The sequence below is a fragment of the Porites lutea genome, chromosome 2 (genome assembly GCF_958299795.1).
Source record: "Porites lutea chromosome 2, jaPorLute2.1, whole genome shotgun sequence".
Classification (NCBI taxonomy): domain Eukaryota; kingdom Metazoa; phylum Cnidaria; class Anthozoa; order Scleractinia; family Poritidae; genus Porites; species Porites lutea.
This window is the reverse complement of record NC_133202.1, coordinates 7922620-7950321: the sequence shown is the minus strand read 5'-3', so window position 1 is coordinate 7950321 and position 27702 is coordinate 7922620. Positions and strand designations below refer to the sequence as shown.

Here is a 27702-nt window from a genome sequence, read left to right as displayed (position 1 = left end):
GATTGTCTTTAGATTCTTAGCGCTGGTCATCGTTTGCAACGCAAGCGCAAGTTTAGAAAACAAAAGCAAAGGGGAAAAAGGCGGTCAACGGTGTGTGAGGACGCTGCATCAGCAAAACGACCAAGGTCAGTGATTGTGAGTTCAAATATATATATGTTGCATAAAAAACGGTTCTTGTAAAAAAGCGTCATTTTTATGTAAAAAAGCTATGTTTTTACAAATTGAATGGTTGTAAAAATACTGCTTTTTTACAAAAATATATTTTTACACAAATAAATTTTCGTGAAAAAAGGAGCTTCATGCTCTCCCTTCAGACCATTTGACAAACCCATCTATCGAAGACAGGCTGTTTTCTTTAACATGCAAAGAAGGAACGGGCAGTAATTTCATTTGTTATGCTTATTGGCCGAAGTCACATACGGCAGTAACTTCATATTAGTTGTCTTATTTATAAGCAATGCTATTCACAATCTCTTGCAGCAACCAAAGCCTTCTATTCTTTCCTTCATTGCTACTTTTGTTCAAGCCGAAAACTGTACAGAATATTGGTCTGTATCATTTATCTATTTTCCCAAGGCTATCAGCTGCAATAATCGGTTTAACTGTCAACAAAACACTTGGCTATAACGCGAGTCATTTGTTTCTGCAAGGGCACAACACTGTTGCAGACACAAATAACACAAATGACACAAATTTTTAAAAAAATTGAGCATTGCACGTGCACACAGTTCTGACACTAGTCGGTATTAAGAACGACAGCAACTGTTAGGCAATTTCTTGTATTATGTTGCGCTAGATTTCTATCACGGGATTCATGCAATGTTGAAATCCATGTTGATGCATTCAAGAGTGTCATGTCTGCGTTACAACTTAAGTTTCCAGCATGATGTAGGAACATGTTTAGTCGGCTAATCAAGCAAAAGGAGCTACAAGCGTACATACCCTCGCTTGTTAGTCTAATTTTTGCAATACAAAGAGCAACTTGTAAGGCCATAAAAACAGCAGCCGATTTGTTTATAAGAATTAAGGACTATAAAGGTCTGTATCGATCTGTAACGTACGGCAATGCGTGTTTTATTTGAGAGATCGAGAAAAAAGCCAGAAAACTGCCTTGTAAAGGCTGAACAACTTTAATATGAACACAAGCTGAATTCGCCAGCAACATTTAGAGTATGACCGTTTTTTACAAAAATATTTTTTAATATATATTTTTACTTTTATTTTATTATTTTTTTAAATATATATTTTTTACAAAATATATTTTTGTAAAAAAGCCGTCTTTTACAAATCTATATCAGTATAAAAAAACAGCTTTCTTACGGTACCGTTTCTTTAACACAATATACATATATATATATATATATATATGTTTTACTTTTTACCGAAGTTTAACCTGCCTACTACCTCCTATTTCTTTGCTACTGACATAGCGACAATCGAAAGAGAACGGAAGTTCATAAAAGCCACATTTGTGTCCGAATGAAATATGTGAAAGATGCAAATGCTCTACTTAAATTCCTTTGAAATTTAGTTCAAATTATGTGATTCGAACATTTTTTCCTACACAAAAAGGTGGTAATAGCCCAAGAGGGGGGGGGGGGGGGTACTCCCATATATGGGCTTTATAGGTACGTGCGGCGGAGTAGAGTATGGTTTTTGAGGTTCTCGGTCCTTAAATAGGGTATCTTTTTTGACCCTTTTGTTTCTGTGTCCCTGGTGTCGTCCTTAGATAGGGTAGCTTAATTGTATTATCTAATATTGCAGTGTGAAAATGCCCGCCTAAGCGAATGGTTTTTTTTAAACTTGATGTATCCGTTTAAGTATTCTAGTATTTTATGCTTGACGCTATACATCCAATGTTACAGAGAAGAAATAAAGTTTTCCTTTTCATGCTATGAATGATTTTGTTTTTTCCTTGAATAGGGTGTCATTTTTCGGCTTTGGGCCTTAAAAAGGGTACAGTATCAGTTTTTGCTTTCTTAGTCCTTAAATAGGGTTAGGGTTTACGGACCTTCGCGGCACACCCCTATCCAAAATTCGCGGGAGTATCCCCCCCCGGGGGTAATAGTCTTATTTTACATTTAAATGCAAGAAATTATGTTCCTGTTGTCTACATTGATCATAAAGCGTTTTTCGCAGGTTAAATATCTTTAGATTCTTAGCGCTGGTCATCGTTTGCAACCCAAGGGCAAGTTCAGAAAACGAAAGCAAAAGGAAAAAAGTAGTCAACGGTGTGTGAGGACTCTGCATATCAGCAAAACGACCGAGGTCAGTGAGTGTGAGTTCAAATATGTATATGTTTCTTTTTACTGAAGTCAGTTTAAACTCCCTATTTGTAATTTTTTTACTATTGACACAACGACAAGAGACCTAAACAAATAGCATATTTGGTTTTGTCCCGTCCATGACAGTTCATAAAAACTACGTTTGCGTCAAATTAAACGTGTGAAAAGTGCAAATGCTCTACTTAGTTTCAACAGAAATTTAGTTCACATCATTTGGATTCTGCGTAAAAAAAAGTTTAAAATAGTCACCGTATATCACTTTTGCGATTCGTACGGTCCGTACGGATCGACAAACCATATATGACCTCTCTTGCCATGAAAATATTCTAAGTTCCACTAATGAAATGCAATTTACGGACCGTAAAAAGTTCTTTACGGACCGTTTGCGATCGGTACGGTCCGTACGGCTCGACAAACCGTATATGAACACTCTTGCCATGAAAATGTTTTAAGTCCCACTAATGAAATGCAATTTACGGATCATAAAAAGTTCTTTATATATCCCTTTTGCGATTCGTACGGTCCGTATACGGATCGACAAACCGTATATGACCTCTCTTGCCATGAAAATATTCCCACTAAGAGATGCAGTTAACGGACTGTAACAAGGTTCTTTACGGACCGTATATCACTTTTGCGATCCGTACGGTCCGTACGAATCGGCAAACCGTGTATGACCTCTAATGAGATGCAATTTACGGACCTTATATCACTTTTGCGATCCGTACGGTCTGTACGGCTCGACAAACCGTATATCTCCACTCTTGCCATGAAAATATTCCCACTAATGAGATGCAAATTACGGACCGTAAACGGCCCTTTACGGACTGTACGCCATAATTAAATCCTTACGGTCCGTACGGATCGTGACATGGATAATACGGACCGTTACATTGCGGGTTTATTGGACAACCCTCGACTTGTTTGATAATTACTGATTACTTATCTGACTGTCGGGTTTAACTGGGTTAAGCAGAAGAAACTTGTTTCTCGCGTGGGTAAAACAATTGTCTACAAAATGACGTCATTTCTAGACGTACAACTATTGTTTGTCAGTTCTTCTTGAAGTATAAAAACTATTGTCTGTAGGAACAACTTGACGAACACTGCGTGCTTGGAACTTATTCATAACAACACTTCGATCAAGCTTCTAAAAAATTCGAATTATTATTCAAATAATTTTCCCGAAGTGTTAACTCCACACACAGGCCCCTAATCCACATCGATTATTTTCCCTCTCTTGACCGGCGATAAAATTTTGCGACGTCTCGTCTGATACCTCGCAAACCAGTGCTTAGTCATAACGTTGACTATCGCGTTTTGTAACCTAACTTAGATAACAATGACCTCACCAAGGTTGGCATCCAGCGGTTTTAGTGAAAACAAGGGTTTGGGTGGCGTGCTCAGTCTCGCGGGCTCATGAAACCTTGTCTCGGTCATTCTTATTTAAGGATTTTCAAATACCAACGTCACAACAAAACATGTGACGCCATAATTTTATCGTTGAGTGACCTTGCATGCCAATATGCAAAATTAAAAACAAAAGAAGTTAAAAGAGAAGCGGTGATTTTTTTCGAAGCCAAGGAGCTCTATTCCGAGAGAATTCATTACTTTTTCAATTTCAGTTCTTTCTATCTCTTTATTCGTGTGTTTTTAGTTACATAAATTAATGTAAAGATTTTTTTTAAGCTCTTACGCAGGCGTTCTTTTGGATTCTTTACGCCTTCCACCCCCACGGAAGGTGTGACGAAGTCCCAAGAGGCTACGTGACTGCATGATAATTTAGTGTTGTCATTCTGGTAGAACAAGGAATGCAAATCCCAATTAAAATTAGGATTTACATTTTTGTTACGGTATAAATACAGTGTCAACATCTCACACAGCATCAGAAGTAGGTGTAACAACAAGCAAACCCGACGCCTTTTTAAAATTACTATACGGGTGTTTATTTTACTAGAGCAAATGGCAAATAACATGGGCAAAGTTGGAGTGGAAGCAATTGAACCTCAAGTGGAAAGAAAACACGAGCACATGGACAATACGAGCAACGCATCGAGGCTTTTAGGATTAACAGAACGAGTTTTATTGGAAAGGCTACGGATCAATGAATGGGGGACCGTAACGTCTGCTCTGTTGGTCGATTCTACGCAAGAACTAAATCAAGATGACCTCAGAAAAGCACTTGGCCTTCTGCCTAAACGGTATCCATTGCTGCGAATGAGGATAAAAGAAACCACCGATGGAGTGTACTTTGAAGAAATGGAAGACCACCATAAAGTTGATTTTGAACTGTTGAAACATACAACAGCCGATAACTGGATACAAGGCTTCGAGGCAGAACTAAACGGTTATGAGTTTGACATCACTAGAGGGCCTTTGTGGCGCGCTAGACTACTGAAAGAAACTTTCCGCGAGGGAAAATTCAAAAACGCGGTGGTATTCACATTTCTACACGTCATCTGTGATGCGCTCTCTATTTTTGCGCTTCAAAAACAACTACTGGAATTTATCAATTCCCTCAGCAGCGGCCAAGAAGTTGAAGCCAAGAGCCTTCCTATCCGGCCTCCATTGGAATCACTGGTCGATGCAGTTCACCCAGACAGAAAAGAGAAGATATTGTTCTCGAGTTTCTTCAAGCTCCAGCGAACCAAAGCGTTTCTTGTCAAGCCTAAGAATTTGTTTCTGTCCATTTATCCCCCAGTGGCAAAAAAAGATCCATCTGCGACCAAGAAGACTTGTCTTTTAGCTCGAAGTCTCTCTGAAGAAGAAACCAAGTTGCTGATCAAGAGTTGTAAGGAAAATAAGTGCACGGTGCACGGCGCAATTACTGCTTCCACGCATCTCGCAATTGCGCGAATTCTACACCGAGGGAAACACGATCTGAAAACTGCAGTGCCACTGGAATCATCTTACACCATCAGTTTACGAAGAGAATGCGAGCCAAAGGTCAGCAGCGAAGAATTTGGTGCCTACGTCACCGCCAGTGGTTTGACAATTGCCGTGCCTCCGGTTGAGTCAAACGACAAGCAAGGCTTCTGGGAGTTCGCGCGTGCATGTACTCGCGACGTCCACGCGCAGCTGGATTCTGGAAAGTATCGAAATCTAACGAAGTTATATCACTGTGTAGATGTGCGATCCTACTGCAAAATGTCCAACATTGATTTTAACGAGGGTCGTAGAGTCCAGATCCTTAACATAACCAACTGCGGAGCATTGCAGACGGAGCAAGCAGAAGATGATCCGCGTTACAAGTTTGCTGGCTCGTATTTTGGCTTGCAAGGCACAAAGACAAGCCACCTGTTTGGAAATAACATCATGACAGTAGATGGGCGACTTTACTGGGCCGTGGAGTATTTCCCACATGTCACAACCAAGACACAAGCTGAAGAAGTATTTGACTCGACTTTGGAAGTCATAAAACAAGCTTGCGTGAGGTGACTTGATTCAATTTCATGACATTTGCGGTGTTAAAACACTGACTAACAACACATGCTTAGCGTAATATAAAACACATAATTAACTCTGACAATAACATATATCATAGTTTTTAGACTACTACATGAGAAATGTCTGCCATTTGATTGGCTTAGACCAGTGGTATTTCAGCTGAATTTGAAATACCTACACGTGAAAATTACAAACCTTTCGTGGGTAGCAGTATAATCAAATAATAGCATGTTTTGTACGTGATATTTGGCATAAATACCACTTGCGATATTTCAAAATTGTTCAAATTTCACTCGCCTAGCTGCTCGTGAAATTACGTAAAACAATTTTGAAATATGACTCGTGGTATTTATGCCAAATATCACTACAAATCACGCTATTACCTATACTCCTATACTAATAATGCAATGACGACGATCATGGTGACGGAAGCGATGATGATGAGAAGGAGGAAGAGGAGAACGATGAAAGTAACATAAAAAAGCTTCATAAAGTAGGAACTGTACCTGTTTGAAGGAAAGGAAAAAATAGCCTTAAGGCTGGAAAATGAACACAATCAAATCTGAAGAGAAGAGAGAGGTTTAACCTTCTTCAATAAAAACAACCGTGTTAACTTTCCGGGTGTAAAAGGTAAAATGAAGCTTTCCCGGGTGTATTTTTTTTGAGAATTCGCGGAAAAACTGTAACTGTCAACTCCCCAAGAGAGCTTTCAAAAAACATATCAGTGACATGTTATTTTCGTTATTAGAGGCCGAGGACGATTATGTCGAATCGCCCATTCAAATACAGAGTTTAATTTGTTAAGTATACATATCGTATACATATCTTAGTTCAGTGTCGCAGTTAATTTTACGAGTTTCAAGTAGTTGATTTTGTAAATGTTATTAATTTATGCTTAAGTTTTATTTCACTTATTTATATAAATCTATTTATTTATTTCTTTCTTTCTTTCTTTCTTTATTAATTAATTACTGACTGCTGTACCTATTATCTCCATCCGCCTCGACTAGCACCTGCTATTTGCGGGCGGAAATGGACTCAGTATGTAAATGTAGCTTGTTAATAATAATAATAATAATAATAATAATAATAATAATAATAATAATAATAATAATAATAATGATAATGATAATGATAATAATAATAATAATAATAATAATAATAATAATAAAGTGTGTAATAAAGTGTGATATCTCGTGCTCGTAGTCGTCATGGTCCTCGAATCTAAAGGCCTCTACTGACCCGGTTTTCAGAGAAATAAACCAGAAATGATGATTTAATTTTTTATTTATCTGTCGTAAGTTTTCTATACTATGACCACAGAGTTCTGGTGCAGTGTTGGTCAAACGATTGAGCGCTTTTCCACTGAATGCCCTTTAAGGGCAAAACCAAAGTCATCATTGTGTTTCATCAAAGTGAAGTATTCAAGTGAACGTATCACTTCAGTGACTGTATAGAGAAGTAGCCTGGCCCAGGAGCGGGAACGTTTCCATTTTGGTCTTCTTTGATTGGTCAATTAAGTGGCGCCAGATGTTTCCAGTCAACCACAAAGGCAACGAGCTCAGGGTAGTCAGCAAAATCACTTACGACAAGCAGTTGCCGGGAAACCTTTCTATTTACTCCCAAAGCTACTCAAATCATCTTTGTACTGTGACTGACTTAAACATGCTACAGCAGAGATACAAAGAGTGATGGTGATGGTCAAGTTAACGAAAACTAACCTAGACACGGTTTTAAGGCAATCTCACATCTCCATTAAAAGGGTTTATTTTAGGGCCTGTTTATATGCAGGTGGCGGACCTCAGATAGGTGAGGTAACATGTGGCGGGTCACCCCACCTATCATGTAAGCGTGATCACATTAAAATGAGAGATTATATGGACAGGCGGGTTATCCCACCTAAGGGGGTTACCTCACCTAACTGGGGTCTCCCACGTCCTTGTAAACAGAGGCCAGTTTCTCGAAAGTTCCGGTAACTTTTCGGGCCCGAAATCAAATATTCAAATCGAAATAGGTACAATAAGACCGCGGGTCCTGGCTAGCAAAATTCTTCATTTCGTTTCATTAACTAATAGTTTTATCATGTTAGATGCGAAACTATTGAAACCTCGATCTTTAATGCACACGGCAACAGCTTACCGGGCCCGTTAATTATCAGGACTTTCGAGAAACGGGCCCTAGGCCCTTAGCAGATAAACTGGTAATAACCAAAGGTTAGGGAATGCGGGCGAGTTTCAGCCCTCAAAAACGCTGTTGCTCCAACGTTGCTGCGTAAGTTTCACGTGATAGAAGGCCAAAAACGCGCGAGATTAGATAGCGTGCCATGCATTCATTTAGTGGAAGTCCAAACGAACGCTGGCTACATACGTGCCAAGCATGCGTAATAGTAACCTGGAGATTGCAGGCTTCCCCTGTCGCCCGCAATAATACTTTTCAAGTCTACGCTATAAATTCAAGACAACCGCTTATACACAGTAGAAAAAAGGTAAATGATTAGGGCTAGTGTGACTGGAAAAATTCAGAACGGGTTAAAACCATTAACTAATTTCTCATTTACTATCCCACCCATAAAAGTTTCTTTCTTTCGAATTCTCATCCAGTTTTTCATTTACGTTTCGTAGAACTTTGCCCAAGTTTAATTATGGATTTTTGTTCAGTATGATTAGTTTTATCACCGTTGATTCCATAAATCGCTCAAGTCATAGTCCTGTGTTTGCCTGAGTTCACTCAGAGCCCATTTCTTGTTGTCAATCTCGGCCATAAGTGTTGTATATTGCTGCACAAGGGAGTCAAAACCCATGCCAACTGACTCGTAAGCCAGAAGCGTTTGAGTGAGACGGTGTAGCTCTGCACTGCTTTCTTCCTCAGCGTCTTTTAAGTAAGCCCTGAAATAACAGAATACCCGCGATAGTTTAGACTCTCAACATAGACCTTAGAGATTTCAATTTGCGTGAAAATATGTAAACAATGTAAAGTGGTAAGACTTGATATTTGGTTTGCTCAACAGAAATTCTCTTAAATAAAGGTCATAAAGGGAGAGTCTTAGTAGGTGGTCCAGACCTTCTCAAGCGAAAAAATATCAGTTGCAATTACCAACTACAGTCTCAGATAAAAATAGTAGGGACAATTCCCCGAACGCTGTTTTTTTTTTTCCTTCTAGCCCGTCTCCTCTCCCTCCCAATGTTTTTTATTGCAGTTAACTCACCAAATCTTGCACAACAGCATTGGGAGGGTAAGAAGACAGTTAAGTGTCCAAACAATTTTGACTGAGACTGTAGATTTAGGCCCTGAATAGTACGGTAGCTACAGCCGTACATGTAGTTTCCGCCTATTTCTGTTAATTCGAGTTAACCAGCATCAGCAAACTGGTGCGAGCATTACATTTAAGATTAATCTGTGATTGTTTCAGATTAAAGTAGCACGAATTTTTGACGCCCCTTTATACACGAGATAGAGATAGTCGTACAATTTCGTGGCGATTTTCTAACGACTTTCTATATTTAAGCACTGACTTGTAACCCGCCATTATCGTAAGCCGCGCATCTAAATTAACGGCCCATCCGCCAAGAGACCTACGAAAGGTTTTCATCAACTCTCGCGCATAATTCGTCGAAAAATCGGATAAAACTAAGCGAAAGAGTAGGTTCTTAGAAGCGTTGGCGGCGCGATTCGCAACTACAAACCTCCAAAAATCTATTATTTTCCCTCATTTGTTGAAACAAAAATCGCCTTTGCATATACAGGCCTCAACAAAACTTAATAGGTAGAGTTAGCAAAGATAACGAGACAACAGGAACATCAGCGAGTTCGCCCCTAGTTCGTTTTAGCCTAATGGCTGAAGTCGAAGCTATCTTTAGTACAAAGTGATTGGAAACGGCTGATGGATGGCGTAGTTCATTCTATAGCTATTAAGGGCTAACTGAGGGGCTAATTCAGTACTAGGCGAATTCGATGTCATGGTGGGCTAACTCATGGGGGGGGGGGGCTAAACCACTGGCTTCCCGCCAGAGTAAATACAGCGCGCGCAGTTCTAAAACCCGAACTGGCCATTGGCAGACCGGCAAATTGAAGGCACCAAGAAGTCAGCTCCAGTCCTTTCCGTGCGCTTTTGCGTTCTCATTTGGCAATGCGTTGTCTTTGCTAAATCTGCCTATTAAGAAGCTTAGCAACCAAAGCCATTTGTCATGTATTTCTTTTCACGCCAGGTAAAAAGCAGATCAGGTATTTTTATGCCTAATCTACCACATACTTGATTTTTTTCAGCGCCTCGATAGCTTCTGGGGTATAGGTATCTCTAATCATCTGATTCTGTAGAACTCTGACTTTAAGACACATGGCGTCACATTTAGCAGTCAGCCACTCAGCTGTAACACGATCGTACTTGGCTTGAGACTGTAATCTGTGATCTGCTATCAGTTTCTCAAGAGTTTGAAGAGACTGCATCAGAACCTGAATTTAAGGTATAAATAAACATTCAAAATGCAATACCGTAGAACTTAGCAGTACTCTAAAAGGGAAAAACTGCCTTGTACGCGCACGGTTCTAAGATCTGAGTGAGGGTTCCTGCACTTAGCACGAAGTCTGCTGTATGCGTGGTGTGATCTCATTTGCTTAGAAGCCGTTCAATTGAATTAGACCACCACACTGGTTGGTCCCCTACTCTTTTGACTGAACATTATGTGCGTTGTTAAACATTCCACTTTTTTTAAATGAGCAAGGGTTGTGAGACGGGAGCTAGGTTAAGCAGCGGTTCACTGGTAACGCATTAAAGTCTAACTGTTTGCAAATGTCATTTCGAAGGTAGCACTTTGACCCTGGGTATTTTTCCGGTAGGAGTTTGAACTCAGATGGCTTGCCGCTGGGCCGGCCAATTAATCTAACCTGGCAGCGATTAGAAACAGTAGAAACTACCTTATGATAGAGCGGTTTTCATTTGAGTGTCGAAAAGTAATTGGTTTTGCACTTTCTACACGATGCGATTGGCTTAAAAGATTCGCGCCACCTTTTCATCCAATCAGAAGTAAAACCAAAGCCAAATGTGACGCGCTCGCATGCATTTTCCCGCGCTTTGCGTCAGCCACATGTAATTACTTCGAGTTTTGATTGGTTCAATGTATTGTCTGTGTCCTATGTGATTGGCTAGAGTAATTACTTTGGTTTTGGTTTTACGACACTCTAACGAATTTCTCACTATTGTACATGTCTGTTGCTTTCACAGTTGGTATTTTCTAATTTCACATAGAGGCTGATATAACTTCAGAACCTTCTGTTTAAGATCTCCCTGATTCATTTAAACTGGTTGAAACAGGTTGAAGTGGAAGTTTTGAAACGGTATTGGGGTGGGTGCAATCTTAGGACACTTTTCAAAAGACAGAATTGGCCGGCCGGAACCATGACCAGACCAGTCATTTTGAAATTGAAATAGGCTTTCCCCAAGAGTTTTTGCTGAAAAACCATCTCCTTCGTGCATGCATTTTAGGATTTGACTGATCTGGCAGGATATTTTTTTTTATTGAAAGTGAAATTCTCATTACGATGGGAATGGTCTGACCAGTCAGTCCTGACAAAATTTAATGGAAAGTACCCTTAGTCTATGGTATCAGCTCCAAAAAGTTCAGTTACTGTTAAACTGAATAACAAACACAGTGTCTCATAAAACATACCTCATGCAACTGTCTAAATTGTTTATCTCTCAGTATTCGGTTGTTCTGAAGCTGCTTTGTCTCTTCCTTCAAAAGTTGCTTTTCATTTTCAAGGAACGCTGGCAGTTGTGTGGCTTTTGCAAATGAGAGCTGTTCGTTTTCTGTGATAAAAACCAAAATAATAATTTTTAACGTATTCCTTCTATAGAAATAAGAGTGGGTAGAGTTCAGTTCGGTCATCCTTTTTTCGTGACATTTGATAACGCAGACATTTGGATAAGGATTTAGTTAGGATGTAGTTAGATAATTATTTACTTGTAAAAAAAATGTACGATATGTTCTGTTGCCTGACAGACCATTTCTTGCCAAAGGGTGGTTACATGTGCCCGTGACAACATTTTCTGTTTACACTCCCCCAGGCTTTTTTTTACTTGAAGAGCCCAAAGTATAAGAAATGCTGTTAGATTTGTCAAAAACTGAGCATTATCAGTAGTATTATACTGTCTATTAGGGCATACCAATTTGACAGGTCTGTTACATCACATACATGACTGTTTATGGCCCATGGCCAATGGCCCAACGATAAAATAGATATTATAATATTAGAAAATATAAAGCCACTGGCAAGCTATAAGCATCAAATCTTACCAACTTGTTTTGTTGGTTTGTGAAAACTTGCCACTGTTTCACACTTGCTCATCAATCTTGACTCCAGTTCAGGTATGATGTTCTGCTGAAATGACTTGATGCACAGAGACAGAGACAACTGGTTAAAATCTCAGCAGCTTTACTGTCAAACTCAGAAAACTGCGACCGAATGAAAATTTTCATGAATGTTGATTGTGTACTGGCCAAACACAATAAAGTTCAGGATATGCAAGCAAACCTCAAAACCACAAACAAATTACCGTTGCTGTTTGCGGTTTAGTTATCTCATGCCTTATTGGTTTATTTCTTGCAACACTATAACATTCCATAAATATTTCTGGTGTTCACGGTTTTGTGTGTTTCACAATAAAAACTTAAAGTAAAGTGGTAAAAAACAAACAAAGAATGAAGGAGGTGGCACAGTCATTGTACCAGCCACATTAGCATTAAGACATACAGAGGGTCTGTTTACATGAGCCAGGTTTGCCAAGTGATTTACAGAGGTAGATTGGTTAACCAAGACTGTCTTTCAGCCTGGTATTTACAAGACTAGCCAAAGCTTAGGGCCAGAACCAATTTCTGAAGCAACGGTCTCAGCTGTTTATATGACGCCCCTGCAAAAGGCCTTGAAGTGCACTGAACAAAACTTCCAGTCACCTTCTCCAGCATTTTAATTTTGGCTGCTTTATTTTCTTTTAACTTATTTAGTTCCATGGCTTGGTATTACTCTACACATGTTATAGAAAGAGAAAAATGAACTTATTAGTGACTCAGCACACTTGAAAAGAAACAAAATCCACTGCTTTCTTCTTGGCATCGTACAAATGATTAAAATAAATTCTCAGCTCTGTTAGCAACAATCCCGGCAATAAGAAACCATGATCTTTAATTGAGTTAGCTTTAAGTTAGTTGTCAGGTTTATTAAAGGACTTAACCCTTTAAGCGCCAATCATATCCACACACAAATTCACCAGACTGATCTCCCTGCATTTCCTTAAAGAATTGGTTGAGAGAATTTGATTAAAGATCAAAGCATTTTCTCTTCTGCATTCATTTTATTAATTCTCATAACTTTTCCTCTTGTTTGTGTCGAGTCAACTCCCTCTTGACGGACACCTCTATTACTATCAGATGGACACCTTGCTAAAATGGACAGCCAGAGTTGGTCCCTGCCTTTCTTTACTCCTTTTAGTTGGCTCTTAGACTGCATAGCAAGCGTTTTTGTTTGGTTTTGGAGCAAGGAAAGACCAAGGAACAGGATTTTTGGTTTTGGCCGCGTGAAAAATGGAATGAGAACCAAAAAATGAAAGAGGGGGAGGGGGAGGGGAAGGAAGGAAATGCTTGTTTAATTCCTTCCTTTCTTCCCCAGCCTCTCCCTGCTCTTTTACTCACACTATTTTTTGCCTGGTCTTTGACTCTTGTTGGTCATTCTTTGCTCCAAAACCACACGGAGATGCTCAGTACGCAGGCTAGTTGACTCTCTATAAGATGGACATCTCTCTAAGACCGACACATAGAGCCGGTCCCAAACGAGTCTGTCTTAGAGAGTCGACTGTATTGATATTGTCTGGAGAAAACTGACGTTGGTCACTCTTGGGAATTCAACATACGCAGTGTTCTCCTTATCCGGTGGTAACTGGTAAAATTAATACTGCCTGAAGCAACACTTCTTACCGCCTGCAACCAGTGCTTGAAGGTTTACTAAAATTAAACATTATGTAGTTTTAAAAAATACGCAAGTTGTGATCCTATCTGATCAAGGAAATAAATGAATAAATTATATGGAAAAGTACTTAAAGATACACCTGTACCTTTTCTTTTTAAGGGTCACACAGTTTGGAAAGAGAACTCTGAAGACAGAGTAAAATTATTGGGATCAAACATTTTAAATTGTTGTCTAAAGATAACAATGGCCGATTTACGTAAAATAGGTCTTAAAATGAGGGAATGACATTTCAAAGAACTTAGCTTCTCCAAGGGTGGGGCCATGCCCCTCACTCCACTACTCCCTCCCCTCCCCCAGGAAAGTGCTTCTCTGGGGCATTTTTTTTTTTTGCCTTACTGGCAATGAATAGTCCCTTACCTGCTGAGCTAAAATTTAGGGAGAACACTGCATACCTGATGTAAAGACTTCCTTTGACATTCACCAGTGAGGTGTTCAGCTTTAAGCCCAAGAAACGTGGCAGCCTGGTCTCCTCCTTCAGGATGGAAATCAAGGTAATTAACTGCTTCAGCCTGAGCCAGGGACTCCTTCAAAGCTTCATACAGCTAAGTGAGAAATGAAAACACTCTTGTAACAGAGCTGCTGATTATTATTTTTTTACGATAACCGAGCAATGTCTCACAGTTTGATGGGATGATAGCTATGACCAATGAGAGCACAGACCATGGAAATGATGTACCGGTGGTGCAATTTGTTCTTCTCAGATTTCTCTTGTGTATTATTCATTGAAAAAATTCAGCAAAAATGGACGTCAAAAACTGTCAATTGTTGTTCTTGTAAAAAAGAAATCAACAACTGGGCCGGGCTGTTAAAGGCCGGGTTGTTCAAAGCCGGGTTAACATAACCCAGGGTTAGTACAAAATTTGAATTTGGATATGAAAGCTTAAAAAGCAAATTCAGTTGAATTCTTTTTGTCTACAATTTGATGATTAGTTACTCTAAGTAGAATAGAGAAAATTTTTTGAGAAAATGCTTTTGATGAAAAGAAAAAGAGACCTGGGTTAAAATTTAACCCTGGGTTAGCGCTAACCGGCCTTCGAACAACTTGGCCCTCTACAATAATTTTTCCATGGTTTATATTCGTATTGACCATACATGTAGAAAAGATGTCAAAATGTTCAAAACTTTGCACTTGAGTTTGGTCAATGAGAGTTCGAACCATATTGTTAAATCCACTGGAAAGAGATTATCTGTCTGAGGGATAGTGTTATTCACCTTTTGAATATCTAAGGCCAGCATCTTATTTTGCTTCATAACATTCACTGTAATCACTGCACAGCCAAACAGAATGTCTTACAATCTTTTGTCAGGAAATGTCAAAAGAGCACTGTCAAACTTTCCCAAACATACACTACTCATGGTCAGTCTATCAAACAGTTTATGATGAGTGCTAAAAAGAATTTGAAAGGTTTACAGTACTTGTGGACCAGATGTGTGTGGGTGCAATAAAATAAGTCACTCCATGCAAGGTAATCCAAGACAGTCTTAGATTTTGGATTCCATACCGTAGATTCCGGATTCCAGGCACTGGGTTCCAGATTCTTTATCAGCGGAACTTGGATTCTGGATTTCATTTGGGGGATTCCGGATTCCTTGAGCATGATTCTGGATTCCAAAGCCCAGGATTGTAAAATTATTCCACAATCAAAAATTTCCTAGATTGTGGATTCCACAAGCGAACATTTTACAGATCAAGAATCTGGATTCCCTTACATGCAATGAAACAAGACTGACCTGTGAAGTGGTTGAACCAGGATGAATGTCCTGCTTCTTCATGTCATACTCCATGAGCAGTTCCTTCAGTTCTGAGTAAAGTGCTAAGAGCTGTAAGTACTTAAGCTTTTGCTGTTTCAGTGCATCTTCAGCCTAGAAATGGCATTTAAATAGTCAGTGCATAAACAGATGTAAAAGAAATCAATGCTGCATGTTTGGCAGCAACTGACCCAAAAACCCCAGGGGCATCACCTCCCATTTTGGACTATACTTAGGGAATTACTGATTACAGAAAGAGCAAGTGTAGCAGCACCCGTGTTTTGCTTTACCACCATTTTTATGCAAGGCAAGCATCATAAATATTGGCCCTTGAGTGTTAGGTTTTGTTAGTTATCAACCACACCGTCTGACTGTAGAGCCCAGGAAGGGGTAAGTTTGTACTTTTCTTTACACTTTTTTTCCAGCTTTTCTGTATTCTAACTTTTTTACTAAATTTGTTATCCTTCAGAGATTTAGAGATCAGTTCAGCATGTGGGGAAATGTAATTAAAACTGTCCAATCTGTTAAAGCCAAATGGGTCTTCTTGTGGTGTATTTTGGACTTTGGAACAGTACTGGCTTCTCCCGCCTTTGGGGGGGAGGAGCTTTAATACATGTATTCTCATAACCTCCTTTATATCAGCACATATATATAGGGATATAACTTACTACAGTCGACTTTCTCTTAACAGACACCTCTATAAGACGGACACCTCTGTAAAACGGACACTTAGAGTTGGTCCCTGCCTTTCTTTACTCCCTTTATTTGACTCTCTATGAGACAGACACCTCTCTCAGACAGACACTTACTGCCGGTCCCAAAGGTATCCATCTTAGAGAGAGTTGACTGTAGTAGGTTTGAGTATTATAAATCCCCTCCCCATAAATAGAGAAAGACAGAAAAATGATTGATAGTATCTAGCATCCAAGAATAAGGAAAAGAAATGTCCAAAACACAAGCCTGCTTCAAAGCGATTATATCACTAACCTGCATCAAGTCCTTGTGAACAGTAAGTGACATGCCTGTGTTTGTAAGGTGTCTTGTCAAGGATGTCAACAGTTTAGCAAATTCTGGGTTTTGCTTTACATTTGAAGAAGTCAGATGAACAGGCAAACTGGAGTTCACTGAAATATCAGCAAAGCAAAGAAAACAGATGGTCTAGTTATAATAGATTTAGAACTATTGCTTCTATCATTGGCCATCCCCTGGGGGAGGGGACCCTGGGCAAATATAACTTTGTACAGGGACTTACAGGTATAGCGGGATTTGAAATATTATTTTACCCTGGAGGTAGGGGAAATTAGGTAGGGTTGGTTTACCATATCCTTGCACCAAGGGGAAAACCAAGACCTTTGTATAAAGAACTTTGGTCAATTTCAAGTTGTCTTAAATCAGGGGCATATATAGACCATTTGTCACATGGTGAATATAATGGTTGGCTCCACAGACTGTGTAATCAAACGACAAGGTATTGTCATGCAAATCCATTTCTGTCAGGTTATTTCTTGTATATGCTTCTTCTAATTATCATGTGAGTTGGGTCATTATAATGCAATCTCAAATTTACTGTGTTTTCATGTTCTAGCATATGATACGCCTCTATAAGGGGGAGTTCTTAACATTGATTGCTCTGTGCTGCCATCAAGGAAGGGAAAATTAAGCACTTTTACAGGGTCCTTTACAAAGTTCCCTCCCTTGCCTGGGGTCCGTCCCAGGGGATGGCTGATGATAGGCGCATAAGTATCCATCAAGCAAAATATCTTCAGCAAAATGCTGAACCTTATAACCAAAAAAGGTATTGTAGTATCATTCCCAATACGTTACAGGTCAAAATTGATTTCAGGTTAATTTTCATTTAACCTAGGTTGATTCTCAATTCCAATGTCTCCTAGCCCTAGAAGACAAAGGAAATTGAGAGTCAACCTACAATACTTGTCACAAATTGTTGAAACAGGAGCCATTTGTCTTGAATTTTCTCCAAATTTCTTACATTCACTCCTGACACCATCATTCTCAGTCAAATGTGCGACTCTCCTTCCCCAATGTTGAGCCACGCATATTTTGGAGCACTGAGACGACTGTAATACCCAAATCAACATTGCGGAAGGGGAAAATCACACAAGTGTTTCAAGATTTGTGACGAGTATTGTAGGTTAACTTTTTTTTAGTAAACCTGAAATCAACTTTGACCTCTGACATATACAAGAAACCCAAACAGTTTTTGAGAAGGTCAAGGATTTGGGCAGACAGTTGTAGAAGGGGAAATGCACAAATGCACAAGTGATCCAGGGAAAGTCCAACTCTTTCGGTAGGTCTCCTGCAGCCCTTGCCGGGGGTAAAGGATATACTTGCTTACATCTGTACGTACACACAGTGTATAAAGAACTTTTACTCTCAGTCTCCTAATCAAGAATGGATCACCCAGACCGGTATCCTGATCAGATGCAAATGGATACAAATCTATCGTTCTACTGTTTAGCATAGTCCTACTAGTTAAATCACCTTAGAATGAATGTTTTAATAAAGCATCAGTAAAATAATGCTTTATAGGTGGTCATCGTCGCCATGCTGGTGGACGGTAAGCAAAAGATCGCTCATTAGCTCGCTTTGTTTGTGCACCAGCATTTGTTCATTTCACCATTGTTATTTGTGTCTCCCAAGGATGCACGAAAACCACCTATTAAAATAGAAGAGATCACTCACGTTTATCTGCTTTTTCCTCCACTGATATCATCCTTATCTTTGAGAGTGTTCCATATAATGCGTAATATTTACTTTGAAGTTGTCGTTAATAGCTGTATGCAAGTAGCTAGAGGATAAGGAAATCAACCAAATACCAACGTGCTGACGTCTCCATTCTTCCAATCTGCCGCCATTTTTTGTACCCACCAAAGTGAGGCCAGCGGTAATAGTTAATTTTTGAAAGAACCATATCTTACAAGCACGTTGATTGGCTAATATTTTTGCTAGCCAATAAGAGTTCATTTTGTATTGCTCCAAATACGTATGTTTCCTCGTTTACAATCGATGAAATAATACATGTATGCTACCGCTGTATTGAAACAGATCAGAGTTGTGTTAGAACTTCCTTTTCATACAAGGTAAGATTCTTGCTGGTTTGAAATCTGTTCCAAAGAAATGCTACTTATATAATCGTGAAATATCGGCCCTCTCCCTTAAAGTTACAAGCCCAACCAATTTTACTACTATACCATCCGGGGGCTCCCAGCTGCCGAAAAAGATAATAATAACAATTCAGCTGGCTTTAGAACACTTGCTCTGAAGACTCTTGATTTTCCGTTGTCTGTTTTGTTGACATAAGGTTGCTGAATATTCTTTAAGCTTATGTTGAACCTGACATTTGAACTAAATTCATACCCAAAAACTACCCAAATTTTTCTCTTGATCAATACATGTAAGCTTCCTGAAGCTTGTAGATTTTAATTTTAAGTCAACGTTGCGCGTTTAGCGATTTGTTTCCGGTTGTGATCAGAAAAGCGTTTCTCGTTTGTATGTTTATAGTTGTTGACAAATTGTGTGTCTGTTCTTAAGAAGGTTGCAATATATTTTTCCATTGAAGGATTAATCCCTGAACGCTGCCGCAGATAATTTTATAGCAACGGTCAACCTACCCTGTAAAAATCGTCTAAATTTAGTAAGGCACGATTTGATGGGAATTATTGAATTGATAATCTTATAAATGTCACGCGCCATCAACCGTGCAGTTTTTTAAAAATGATTTATTTAACCCTGGTTATGATGTCATCAAGTAAACATTAGCCAGAGTATATCTAACCACTTTATTTAGATATAGTATATGAGGTCATAGTGCTTTACACTCTTGTTTTTTATAAGAATGTTGTTTTTCCGGCCCAGGCTGAATATTCTTATTTTTCTGCCGATTTTAGGCTGAAAATATTCTTGTATTATTCTTAAATTATAGCTTTTAGAATTTATTGGGGTATATGTACATGTATTACATGTACCGTTCATCGAACTGTCATTAGCGTTGAACATTTTTGCTATAGCTAGTGCAGGTTTTTTCGTTTTGTTGGCTAGTTTCGCCGTTCAGAGAGAGGAATAATTTTATACGGTTAAGTTAAAAACATAAAATTGTATTGTATTTACAGATGTTTCAACACACAAAATTATATCTATCCTTTTTAAAATCTCAGCCTCGGCTTTATTCTTAAAATATTCTTAAAATTTCGCAAATTTCAGCCTCGATATTCTTATAATACATATTCTTATAAAAAAAAAAAAAGAGTGTAGTGGATAATACAATGCTGAAATACATTGTAAAATGAACAAGTTCAAGTAATGGTTGACTCCCAGGACCTGTCGTGGAATCATCATTCAGAGTGATAGGAATCTGTTGTGATTTATTATAGCAAATAAATATAAACTTGAGTTTCTGTTACTATTATTATTGGCTCAGCTCTATCAATTTTAAATCCAAATTCTGCTGTATAACAGTGACCAAATCTGAGGGGTATAGAATGGTTCCTTGAAAAACGTGGGTCTTGGAAAATTTTGGCCTAATCTCGAAAGCAATTAAGTCACTTTGTTGGGTGATTTTGCGTCTCGATCAGAGTCTCTAACTTGCTCAGTCTCAGGCTTGAATTTTGAAACTTGGGTCTTGCAATATCTCAAATTTACCATTCTACAGCAATGTTCAGGTGGGTGTATACCCCTAAACCTAGCAAAGTGTCTTCAAATGTCATGTAACATAAATAGTTTCTAGTGCAACAACTTCAGCTGGTGACACTATATAACAAAAACAGCAATGAAAGCTATAAGCATAGTTTGACATCTTACAAGTGTTTTTGTTGTGTTCATGGTAGGTAAACTGTTTACCACATTTGCTAAACTGCAGAGAAGCAATTGGTCATGGCTGACAATTTTAGGTTGAATTCAGGAACACTGGATGTAGAGTATATTAAAAGCTTACCAGGTTTATTGAAAGTTGCTGAAATTGTAAGTATCAAAACTTATGTCCTAAAAAACACAATAATACTGTTTACATCACTGATGTAACAGTTTTGAAAAAACTGCTATAATGCCATTTTACAGCAGATCATAGGGTCAAGCAAGAAGCAAGACAAGACACCTGCATTCATCTAGATTTTAATGATTATGTATAGTTGGCAGAAGCTATGCACTTGAGTGCTCTGCTTCTCGGGAGTCTGAAAAATTATGCTAAAAATACAGTTGAACCTTCGCTTAGCAGTCACCCTTAGGAATACAGGCAATTGGTCGCTTAATGGAGGTTAGCCACTTAGTAGAGGTTCGTCATAATTAAGGCATAATTTTTAGCAGAAATATCACTTTGTTTTGGAACAAACAGACGATGGGTTCAGCATTACTGGTCCACAATCAGATGTCACCTTCTATATATCTTGCTCTGTATTTTCCTTCATTATATTTTCAAAATAAAGCCATTTAAACTAATTGTATCAAGTGCTTAATGGCGACTTAATAAAGTTGACAACAATAGTAGAATTTTTTTTAGGATGGCCAGTCGGTGGCTAGCTGCGACCACCTTGATGGAGATGCTTGCTTATATAGTAGAGGGCTAATTATTGTACAATATTATTCCTTTCTACAAAGTTTTCAGGACTTTGATTACTGGTTGTTTTATAGAGGGTGGCTGCTAAATGGATCAGGTTCAACAGTAACTGTCATGTATAACCAGCAGTGATTCTGTTATCTTTCAGCTTTGTCTCCTTATTGCTTTTGCCTCACTTTCTGGATTTACTTTACACTTCAAAGATGAGTTGTATGGTGGCAGATTTGATTTCTTTTACTTCGCGACTATTACACCATGGTTACTGGTCATCATAATTTATGTACTTTTTGCGTTGAGGCTGCATGAGAGACTTGCCAATATCAACTGGGACTTTGTTGTAAGTACAAGTGAGATTAAAAGTTTCATTTGGTCATGTCTTTATTATGAAAAAATACATGCTAAACTATCAACTCAAATTTCACTTGACCAAGCCAAAAAACAGTAAGAATTAAAAAGCTTAGTGAGTCAACACCTTATTAAAAATAGTTTGTATTTGAATACTTTTTGTTATTAAAATACATGGCATTTGTACATTAATTTTAAAACTTAATGAATGGTCATATGTTTCCAACAGATGACCATTTTCTCCCCTGTCGTGGCATTTTTGTTACTTGTTTCTTCCGCACTTGTCCTGGATGCCGCCATTTATTTTAGACGAAATGAAAAGGAGTTCAAGGATGGAGTTTTCGTGATTTGTGAAAAAGAACCTTGTGGCAATGTTGAAGCAGCTGGAGTAAGTATCATTTTTATAGCACTGCTGTCACCAAGTTTTCAAGTTGCTGGCTAAAATTTCACAAGAACTGGTGTAGGTTGGGAATAAAAAAGCTAAGGATAATTTCTTTTTGTTCTATAGTCCTTCTCTCAGTTCTTATGAAAAGAGCCAGGCGTTACCTTCATAGTAGCCAGGGGTGTTCCCCAGTGCCACCCCCCCCCCCCCCCCTTTAATGACAGCCCTGGATATTACAACATGTACAGCTGTAGGTGACTCTATCTTAATGCAAACCTTCTTAAACCTAGCCGGCGAAAACATCCGTTTCTTCTTGCTCTTCGCCGCTGGGGACGTTTCGCGCGGAGGAACGTCTGCGACTCAGCAACAGAAATTCCATACTGATGACGCCAATCAATGTTTACATAATGAATCTGGTACTCATGGGTTTCCAAATATAAATTTGTCAAATTTAACTTGTCTTCTGGTTGTGATAAGTGCTGATAAGTGTTTTGCTTATCTGCCAACAAGCTCCAGTAAAACTCAATTGCTTCTTCTAGAGACTATATTCCACAAATATTGACTGTTTTTTTAGAGATTCTTCATGTTTACATTTGACCTTTGTGGCCTTTTGTCTTTTGTCTCTCATTGGTAAACAATAGCTTAAACAATGTAACTACTCTGTTGACCAATCAGCTCTTCTGACTGGATTCCAGACAGATTTTACATCATCAGTATGGAATTTCTGTCGCTGAGTCGCAGACGTTCTTCCGCGCGAAATGTCCCTAACGGCAAAGAGCGAGGAGAAACAGATGTTTTTGCAGGCTATCTTAAACCTTTCACTGCCAAATTTCGACCAAATTTCGAAATTTCATTTTGTGAAATTTTGAAAAACAAACAGCACCTTGTGTAAGTACAGGCAGAGAGCTTTCATTTGAATGGTCACATCATAGGATTTGGTCTGCAGACTCGAAAGTTATAGTCACCTTACAAAACTCCATCAGGCACTCTGGCAGTGAAAGGGTTAAATCAGACACCTCTGTTGCTCCCTGCTGTTACTCCCTTTTATTCTTCAGTCATTCTCTTTGACTTCTTTGACTCTTTGTAAGATGGGCATTTTTCTAAAACAGGCACATAGAGACCATGAGTTGCGGCCTCCTGCTCTTTAACCATTTTCTTTTACTCTCTGTAAGATGTCATAAACGAACTATATAACAGAAAAAATGTTAAGGAAGCCCTAAGAAACGAGGAGACTTAAACAGCACAGGCTGCCTTTGACGTAATGTTAAATCGCTAGAGAAATGGAGTGGTGGTAGTGTCAAGATACCGTATATCCTCTATTAAGCCCCCCGGGGGGCTTATTTATTTCAAGCCCATTTGAGGGGGGCTTAATAGAGACGGGGGGCTTATTTTTGAGGGGGGGCTTATTTAATTTAAAAACGACAATTGGTATCAGTTCTTCATAAAGAACTAGATTGCAAAGTGGAAAAGCTCAAGTACAAGAAGTTTTAGGTCATGCAGCTGAGGATCAGAATCAAATCCAATCTTCCAGTTGGTAAATAAACCATCCAGGATCAGTCCACACGAAGTTTTACAGTCGTGGTTGATTGATACAGTCTAGGGGGGGGCTTATGAACTTTCTTCCCCTGAAAAGGGGGGGTGGCTTATTAGAGTTAGAGGGAGGGGGCTTATTTGAGAGGGAGGCTTAATAGAGAATTTACGGTAGGTGAAATAACAAAATAGTGATAATAAGCAAGACAGAGAAGAAACTGAAAAAAGGGAAAGAGAAAAAGTAAACAAAAAAGCGAAACAGAGAAGGGTAGAAATAATTATGTTTGTAAGAGGGGTTTTCTCTGTATTCAACAGTTGCTCTTTGGAGTAAATTTTATAAAAAAAAGTTACAAAGAAATATTCAACACCAACAAATTTCTTGAAAGTTTCACAGAGGGTTCAGAACCCATGCAGATCCCTTCGTCAGTGAAGTTTGCTGTTATTTGCCGCCTCCTTTGTAAGCATCACTGATAAAGGTATCCGGACAGGTTCTGAAAGATCTGCGTAACTTTTAAGAAATTTGTTGCTATTGATTTTGATTTTGTATAAAATATACCCAAAGGACATTTGTTTGATTTTGAATAGTCCAACAGCTGAATCTTCATTCTTTCTTTAACCCTTTAAGCCCCAAGATCAACATGCACATTCTCCAGACTGGCCTGCACACATTTCTTCAAAATTGGTTGAGAGAATTTGTTAAAAGATCAAAGCATATTCCCTTTTAATAAGCAATCATTTTATTAATTCTCATAATCTTTACTCTTGTTGATCTGCTGATGTTGTTAGGAGAAAATCGGTGTCGGTCACTCTAGTGACTTCAATGGTTAACAAAAAATAATGATTTTCTTTCTCTAGTCCTTTGGTGTCCTTTCCATGGTACTGTTTGCGGTGGACACTTTCCTGTATTTCATGAAGAACAGGAACACGGGCTCAGCAAAGCCTCCACCGGGATATGATGGAGAAAACATTGACGAAGTGTCAGAGACTACGGAAAAACCAGCGTATTAATTTAAGATGGTTATACAAGTCTGTTTCCTTTGATAATTTATATAAAACTATTGTGGTTTTACTTTTTGAGAATTGTAGGTTCATGTCACCTGAATACAGAGTCCACGATGAAACGTGATCGTCCTTTTATTTACAAATGTAGAAAGTTGTTATTCTTGTGACAAGTAATCCAGAATACAGGAAAGTTTTTCTTGTGAAATCTGGAATCCAAGCTAATGATTGGAATCTAGAATCCAGGTACTACATTCTGGAATCCACGGTGTAAAATCAAAAATCCACAGCATGGAATCCAGCATCCAAAAGTGTCTTGGATTACCTTACTTAAGACGATTTGTGAAGCTTATTGTTCCTCTTTTGTTAATATTTGAACCTTGTTTGGGGTCATCGTCGGTGTAAAACCTGTGAAGTTTTTCTTTGTTTTCTTGCTGTTATTATCCTTGGCTCTATTGTGTTGACTTCTTACTGGCTTCTTTGTATTAATTATCTTACGTCACTCATGCGGTTCTCAGGTTTTTACACCGAGTATATATAAGCCCTGTTGGCCTACAGAGTTGTGTTTAGTCTCAATTTCAATGTCATCACCTAGCAAGGAGCAATGCGAAGTCGATTGAGGAAAAAGCTTCATGGCTTTTTAGGAATTTTATTTAATAAGACGTAAAGCGCATCGTTAAAATTCTCAGAAAGTGAATCTGCTCTTGAAATTTTTAAGTTGATGTAAGAATAGTAAAAAGAACATTACTTAATCCGTTCATCACTATTTCCAGTAACCCCAAGCCGGAAATAAATTTAATTAGCTTCCTCATGTCACAGCCAGAGAGCCAGAGAGCCAGAGAGGTACCTAAGTCTTTTTTGACAGCTCTTGTTCCTTAACCTTGCTTGAATGTAAGACGTACAGGCTTTTACTATAACCAAGCAAATTTTCGGTCAGCCTCAAACGTTCTAAAATGGTGAACTGCACCGATATGGGTCATGAGTACTTCCGTTATGAGTTTTGAAGTAAAAAAAAAAGTCTTTAATAGGTCTCTTTAAGTAAAAAGGATTTCTTTAATGAGGAGGCAGTTCCAATTTTAGGAAATGGGTACCAGTGGTAGCTTAAATAATATGAATATCAAGGTTTGTGTCTTGAGTGAAAAATGAATAGATCATACGTGACCAGACACGCTGCAATTCCATCAAAATGTCCAAGTTCTTCTAACGTTACTGGATTGTGCAGGACCATTTGGTTTCCGCGAACGAGTTGATGAAGTCTTTACTTCCTGTTCAAAACGGCGAGTCTGTCTGACCACGTGAACTCTTGGTACCAGGCCTTCTACACAAACGTTTTTCTGTCTTATCACGCACTCTTTCTCGCCTTAATAGAGGAAAGTTGCGTGACGAATCAGAGGAACGTCTGCATAGCTAGGATACTACGCCAACCGCGGCGAGTGAGCCTGTCAATAGGCTTTTAATATTATTTAATTGGAATTTTGTTAAGTTAATGAAGGAGGCTGTGCTGTCCCCTGAGAAGAATAACGTCATTAGGCCTGGTAGGCAGAGTTGAAGTGTCAAAAGGGTGGCAGGGAGGGTGGTAAGGTTACCGTTTCTCCCTAGCAGGGAGGGGTGGGGAAAACTCATAGGGCTTGCTTCTACTCAAGGTTGTCACTAGCAAGCTGTAAGGGATGGGCCATTAAAAAAATGACAGGCATGTGGTAGGCAAAAGCAATAAAGTGAAACATGTTTCTCAGTAAATAATTAAGAAAAGACATCTCTGTGGCAGACTACCTTCAATGTTTGAAAAAATTCTCGTCTCCCCCAATATTCCATCCCCCTTCAATTTTCCAATGGTCCTTCCCTTATATACTATAACTTTAACAACATACTGTAACTGTAAATTGCCATATTTCAATATTGCAAGTTTAGTTTATTGAGTACAAACATACCATATTTTAAACTAAAATAATGGACGCAGAGAACAGCCAAAACATAAATGAGCTCTGCATCCCAACAATGGGTGCATTTAACCCTTTAACCCTAAGAGTGATCAGCATCAAATTTCTCCTTGTAATATCAATGCTGTGTAGACAGAGTGGTCATGAGATTTACAGACATGACCACACAACATGAATTTGCTTGATATTTTATCAACTTCTCCCCACTACTTCAGTAGGAAATAAATAGGTGCAACAAATGAGAATTTAAATTTTGATCTTAGGGTTTAAAGGGTTAAACACTGAAAAATTTTGTTTTCCTGCAAAGGTGTTATAGGCTCATTAATTTTAAGCTAGATATATGTACGGGCCATGATTGACTATCAGAGTAGGTATGTCTTGTTTTCCCTTTCTTTTAACTTGAGAAACCGGTTTTAAAATTGTTATTTATGCATTTCTTTTTGTGAATAATTTGATGGTTTCAAGCTAAAAGACTAAGCATTAACAGTCTATAAAATTCTGATGTGTGCTTTCTTTTCTGTCTTTTATGTACCCGCAAGGCACTGATTTTTTTTCCTGGCTCAAACCTACAACCACAAACAAAAGTAGTTGGGAAGGTTGTACAAGTTACCGGAAGTTCATTTTATTTAATCTTCAAAAAAGATGGTTTTCCTTTTTGCTAAATATTACCCCCTTTTCAATGTTGGGATATAACAGAACAATTGCGCGCACAAACATTAAAGTTTTGTTCAACATTGGGCCAGAAACGGCGGAAGAAGGAAAAGAAAAAGAGGTCAAAACTAACAGCCTTCCCAACACTTTTGACGATGATTGCAGTAAATGAAAAAACTATAAGTTGGTGGAGGAAGGTCCCTCTTAGGGGTTCCCCAATCCCGCAGTCCCGACGGATTTTTCCACCTTATCCCAATCCCTAGGGTATAGGATTCCTTTCGTATCTGCGGAAGTCCAGTCGAACGGATGGTCAGAAACGAAAATGGCACGATTAAAAGGAAAACTACATGTACTAGAGACCCAGATCTCGGTTCTTTAAAAAGACATCTCCCCATTCTAAATTCGCAAATTACTGAAATTAAGGTGGCCAAATGACGCGTCCCGTTTGACGTTAATCCCTCAGTATCCCAAGGAGCAGACTGAGTCTTATTCCTCGATCTGTTTCCCGAATATTTTCGTATACAAGCCAAATCTCACATCCCGACAATCGAATCCACAAAAAAAGGAAAAGAAAGACTTTTTTTCTCTCCTTTTTCGAAATGAAAGATAAAAGAAATAGAGAAAAGAGAAGAAAAATCTTAGTGTTTCTGGCTTAATTCAACCACTAGCTTAGCGTTGTTAGAGGGAAGAATTGTAAGGGGGTCGGATCGAGCTCTTAACAATAATAATGAGCCCTGGGTTGTATGACTGCTACTTGTAATTAAAACTTCTTTCCAACACCGTACTTGCAAT

At 38.7% G+C, this 27702-nt stretch overlaps 3 protein-coding genes across 3 annotated transcripts; 2 read left to right on the top strand and 1 right to left on the bottom strand.

Moving 5' to 3' along the window:
- Nucleotides 1-4114: 4114 nt before the first annotated feature.
- Nucleotides 4115-7019, top strand: LOC140927610 (uncharacterized). The gene has a single exon (XM_073377287.1). It carries the CDS (start codon nucleotides 4248-4250, stop codon nucleotides 5721-5723), a length of 1476 nt encoding a protein of 491 aa, XP_073233388.1. The 5' UTR covers nucleotides 4115-4247; the 3' UTR covers nucleotides 5724-7019.
- Nucleotides 7020-7369: 350 nt separating this feature from the next.
- On the bottom strand, nucleotides 7370-18339 carry LOC140927611 (HAUS augmin-like complex subunit 4). Its single transcript, XM_073377288.1, has 8 exons — nucleotides 18201-18339; nucleotides 16485-16621; nucleotides 15480-15611; nucleotides 14141-14290; nucleotides 12023-12116; nucleotides 11396-11535; nucleotides 9982-10181; nucleotides 7370-8617 (listed from the first exon to the last, which is right to left on the bottom strand). The coding sequence occupies exons 1-8, from the start codon at nucleotides 18229-18231 to the stop codon at nucleotides 8404-8406; spliced, it is 1098 nt and encodes a 365-aa protein (XP_073233389.1). The 5' UTR covers nucleotides 18232-18339; the 3' UTR covers nucleotides 7370-8403.
- Nucleotides 18340-18532: 193 nt separating this feature from the next.
- LOC140927609 (plasmolipin-like) lies at nucleotides 18533-26755 on the top strand. The gene is made up of 5 exons (XM_073377286.1): nucleotides 18533-18598; nucleotides 20342-20474; nucleotides 21215-21403; nucleotides 21641-21799; nucleotides 24179-26755. Exons 2-5 carry the CDS (start codon nucleotides 20388-20390, stop codon nucleotides 24329-24331), a joined length of 588 nt encoding a protein of 195 aa, XP_073233387.1. The 5' UTR covers nucleotides 18533-18598; nucleotides 20342-20387; the 3' UTR covers nucleotides 24332-26755.
- The last annotated feature ends 947 nt before the right edge of the window (nucleotides 26756-27702 follow it).

What these genes read in the sequence shown, in the direction of transcription:
- LOC140927609 (XM_073377286.1), top strand. Translation starts at nt 20,388, where the DNA reads ATGGCTGACAATTTTAGGTTGAATTCAGGAACACTGGATGTAGAGTAT. An exon ending in TATTGAAAGTTGCTGAAATT is followed by an intron (nt 20,475 to 21,214) that starts GTAAGTATCAAA and finishes GTTATCTTTCAG; the next exon opens with CTTTGTCTCCTTATTGCTTT. An exon ending in ATATCAACTGGGACTTTGTT is followed by an intron (nt 21,404 to 21,640) that starts GTAAGTACAAGT and finishes TGTTTCCAACAG; the next exon opens with ATGACCATTTTCTCCCCTGT.
- LOC140927611 (XM_073377288.1), bottom strand. Translation starts at nt 18,231, where the DNA reads ATGATATCAGTGGAGGAAAAAGCAGATAAAC. An exon ending in GGAGGAAAAAGCAGATAAAC is followed by an intron (nt 16,622 to 18,200) that starts GTGAGTGATCTC and finishes CTGATATTTCAG; the next exon opens with TGAACTCCAGTTTGCCTGTT. An exon ending in CTGGTTCAACCACTTCACAG is followed by an intron (nt 14,291 to 15,479) that starts GTCAGTCTTGTT and finishes TTTCTCACTTAG; the next exon opens with CTGTATGAAGCTTTGAAGGA.
- LOC140927610 (XM_073377287.1), top strand. Translation starts at nt 4,248, where the DNA reads ATGGCAAATAACATGGGCAAAGTTGGAGTGGAAGCAATTGAACCTCAA.